Source organism: Crocodylus porosus, unplaced genomic scaffold (assembly GCF_001723895.1).
Source record: "Crocodylus porosus isolate Cpor-Errol unplaced genomic scaffold, CroPor_comp1, whole genome shotgun sequence".
Classification (NCBI taxonomy): Eukaryota; Metazoa; Chordata; order Crocodylia; family Crocodylidae; genus Crocodylus; species Crocodylus porosus.
Genome location: NW_017728906.1, coordinates 190,752,283 through 190,756,069, shown reverse-complemented (window position 1 = coordinate 190,756,069; position 3,787 = coordinate 190,752,283). Strand labels below are relative to the sequence as shown.

The window sequence follows — 3,787 nt, the reverse complement described above, 5'->3', positions numbered from 1 at the left end:
GGGGGGGCAGGCTTGGGGGGGCTCTGAGGGACCTCATTGATGGGGGAGGGGGCTGAAGCACATTGCTCATGGGGCAGGGGAGCATGGGGTAGGGCAGCTTGGGCTCTTCTACCTCTGCTTCTCTACCTCCTCCTGGCCTTGGAGGCAGTGCAGCTCCTGATCCAGTCCCTCACTGCTTCCAGCCCCTTGTGCAAGGACTTGCCTGGCTCTGCCACCTTCTTTCAGCGACTTGCTGCTGGGTTGGAGCAAGTGGCTGCAACCCCTTCACTGCCCCTGCCCTCTTCCTTCCTGGGGGCTGCGGGGCCTGGTGTAGCTGAGACGGGCGGGTGCATAGCAGGAGCTACTTCAGTTGAGGTGGAAGGGAGCGTATGTGGCTGTGTTGTCCACATGGGTTCAGGTGCCATGAATTCGATGGATGAAGCCCTGCCTTGTTTCTTAGCTAAGCTGGTTCCTGTGGTTCGGTTTGTACCATCCTGAGCAGCCTGCTTTCAACTTGGGGAAACTCTTCAGCACACAGACAGCCAAAATATCCTGGGTGTGGCGTGGCATCTGTGTCATTGGGATGAGGAACGTAAATCCCTTTTTTATAGCCTGTTACACAGTTGCTGTGTGGCTGCATTTGGCTTTCTCTAGGGCTGATTACAAATCTTAAGCTGCCACATTCCTTGCTTTCCCTCCCTGCAATTGCTTGATGTTTCAGAAAACATCAGGTTGCTCACAGATAGAGTCAAAACTAAGGTACGAGAACTGAAACTTGGTTTTGTTTTCCAGGTGCAAGCAGTGGCACAACAAGTGGCTGAAGATAAATTTGTATTTGATTTGCCTGACTATGAAAACATCAACCACGTAGTGGTCTTTATGCTGGGAACCATCCCATTTCCAGAGGGCATGGGAGGATCTGTCTATTTCTGCTATCCTGACCAGAGTGGGATGGCAGTGTGGCAGCTGCTGGGATTTGTCACCAATGAGAAACCAAGTGCCATCTTCAAAATTTCTGGTCTAAAATCTGGTAAGAGCAGGAAAATATAGTAGTTAAACAGTATCACTGACAGCAAAATGCGTGCATATTCTTTAATGACTACAGTAAGATATTAGGGCGTTTAACTAATGAAGTGTTGTTTGGGAAGTCAAACATTTGTCCTCCAACTGGATCTTAATAGTCCTGGTATTTATATTTTGAGCAAAGGAGTCACAGTGTGCAGCCTGTGGGCCGCATGCAGTCTGCCAGGGCAGTCCTGTTGGCTTTGTTTATTGTCATTCCGTAAGCATAAAAAACAAAAGAGGATTTGAAAAGTAAAACGTTGAGTCGGATTACTCTTCATCACTTCAGACTGTTCTCACTATGCAGAAATTTTATTTTTTGTGTGCCCCTGCATGTGAGGTCCAGATTCCTGCCTGCAGTGTGATGTTTTCTTTGAACAGAAGCTGTGTTGGAAGTGGCCTTCAGTATGAGTTGTGCACAGTTGATCAGAACTAATGGTATCTAATTACATGCAACTGTAGCAGCGTTTCTCGCTTCTAATTGTTCAGGATGTGTTCATGTGAGAACTTGCATTTGTCTGTTTCAACAGACTGTATATAAATGGCATCTAGAAGGTAAAGCATACTCTGCATATTCATTAGCTGCGTAGGAAGAAATGCCTATAAGGAATCTTATATTACCTTATGTTGCCAAAACCAGATACATTTACTGTAGCACAAAGATTCATTTTTTACTAATGGCGTTTACTTCTAGAAGCCAGATACAGTGACTTCATAAAAGCAGCCTCTTGAAAACTAAATAGTGTATTTACTGCATGTCTTACATTTCTGGGAAAAGACCCAAGAATTCAGGGGGTAGTCTCTTCTAATTACATGGATTTTTCTATTGATTTCTAAACTCTGCATCATTTGAATGCCATGTTGTGCAACCATAATTAACAAATAGATGATGCAGTTGTCTTCTATGTAAGATGGTTCTATTTTAGTTTTCTTTACTCACCTTTCAGCTATTTCTACTCCCTTTAGTGTCCAAAAAAGATTTAAGCAGCACTGTTCCACTTGATATGATTTTTCTCAAACCGTGTTATTTAGTTCTCTAGCTGTTCCATTAAAACCAGCATAATCTTGATAGTGGCAGCCCAGATGATTGTTAAGGTTGTGGTAAACCATGGCATTAGCTCAGTTACAAAATTTTGAGAGGTCTTTTGAGAATTCCTATGTATATTTAATGTTTTATTCTTTGGGAAAAGGTATTAAAGCAATTTACTTTCTCTGAGCAAACATTGGCACTGTTCTCTTCAGAGAGAAAGAGCAATCACCTTTGCTACGAAGTAAAGTGCTGCTGTTTTAGTACCACTTCATCAACTGCTTACTTCCCAGTGAAGCTGATTTACTTTCCCAGCCAAACAGTAGCCTCTGCTTTTAGGCTTATTTAGATTAGCCATTTTTTTTTCATTGCACATCCCGACCAAACCGAATAAGATTGAAACAGTTCTAGGAAATCGTGTAGACAGCACTCTTGAGAGCTGCAATATATGCGTTGGATTACACAGATTAGAGGTGGGTGGTCTTTCTGTCCAGAGTGTAAATATAATTTCATTATGAATTCTTTATTGTTCAGTCACGATCAGTTCTGGTTTTAGCTAACTGCAAGCTCTACAAGCTCATCTGTGGATTTAACAGCTATAACAGTGGTCTTTTGACTCCTTCATCTTTACAATAATAACAATTCTTCATTGGGATGTGATTCAGTAGTCCTTCAAACAAGTCAGAACAGAATCCTACTTTTTTTGCCAAATCTACTTTGCTTCTGCAGTGCTAAGAAGAGTAAAATAGTAATGCATGCCATGTGTGCTGATAGGATGTGAAATGTGCAGTGAGCTGATCACATTTGTAGGAGGTTTGATTTTTGTTTCCATGTGCTTGTAAGTGCAGTACGTAACAAGTCTAGTAACAGGCCTTGTGTAGTAATTCTGTTTGTAAATATCAGGTACAATAATGCACTCAGTTTGCACTAAGCACTTAAATATCACTGGATTCCTAATTAAACTGGTATGGAGGCTTATCACTTAAAACCTGAGAGAGTGCCTACAGCTCACTTTATTAAAAAAAAAAAAATGGGTTTTTTGGCTTGCTCTTGTGATCTGTTTGCATAATTTTTCTTATGTTTGTATCAGTTTTTACCATATGTGCCTAACTGAATTTAGGATCCTTTGCAAGGATAGTTAGGGAATAATCATACTGGACACCAGTGCTTGCCATCTGAACTCCTTGGCTCAGAAATCCTGAGCTCTGTGTGGTGATTCTTCTAGATACAGGTCCAGAGGAAAGGTTGGAAGGCTTGCACATCTTTGTGGTATTTGAAGTGACCTGAATTTGAAATTCTCCAAATTGGAGCTGAATTGAGTGTTTCAAATGCATTTCTATCGTCAGTCAGTGTTTGTCTGAAATTCATTGTGTTGTATCAAAATGTTCCTTTGAACAAACATCCTGAAACCAGACAAACATGGCTTTGTCAGTGCCATGCATTCCCCTTTGTTTTGGATCAAGAGTCATCACTTGCTTCCGTTTTCTTTCCAGTTTTTGGCATAATCCTTCAAAACAATGATAACATTGAGGGAAAAATGCCAAATTCTTTTGCCAATTTTTTTTTTTTTTTTTTTTTTTTTTAATGGCTACACTCTTTTGCTTCCACAGCTTCAGTTTTTTCCTCCAGTAGACATTGCTGGCATGTTCCTGTTTCCTTTCTTGGTCATGCTTGCAGGTTTCAGAAAATTGTGCAGTTCAGACAAGCTTGTCAATCAAA

General features: G+C 41.3%; 1 protein-coding gene across 2 annotated transcripts in view; it reads left to right on the top strand.

Moving 5' to 3' along the window:
• Positions 1-3,787, top strand: part of HIKESHI (Hikeshi, heat shock protein nuclear import factor) — a 12,602-nt gene that overhangs the window by 524 nt on the left and 8,291 nt on the right. For both annotated transcript variants that reach the window (XR_002100115.1, XM_019530379.1), the window contains exon 2: positions 772-1,009. Coding sequence is in view for 1 of the 2 variants with exons in the window: in XM_019530379.1 (XP_019385924.1) it covers positions 772-1,009 (238 nt within the window). In the remaining variant the exon portion in view is untranslated. The remainder of the gene's footprint in view (positions 1-771; positions 1,010-3,787) is intronic.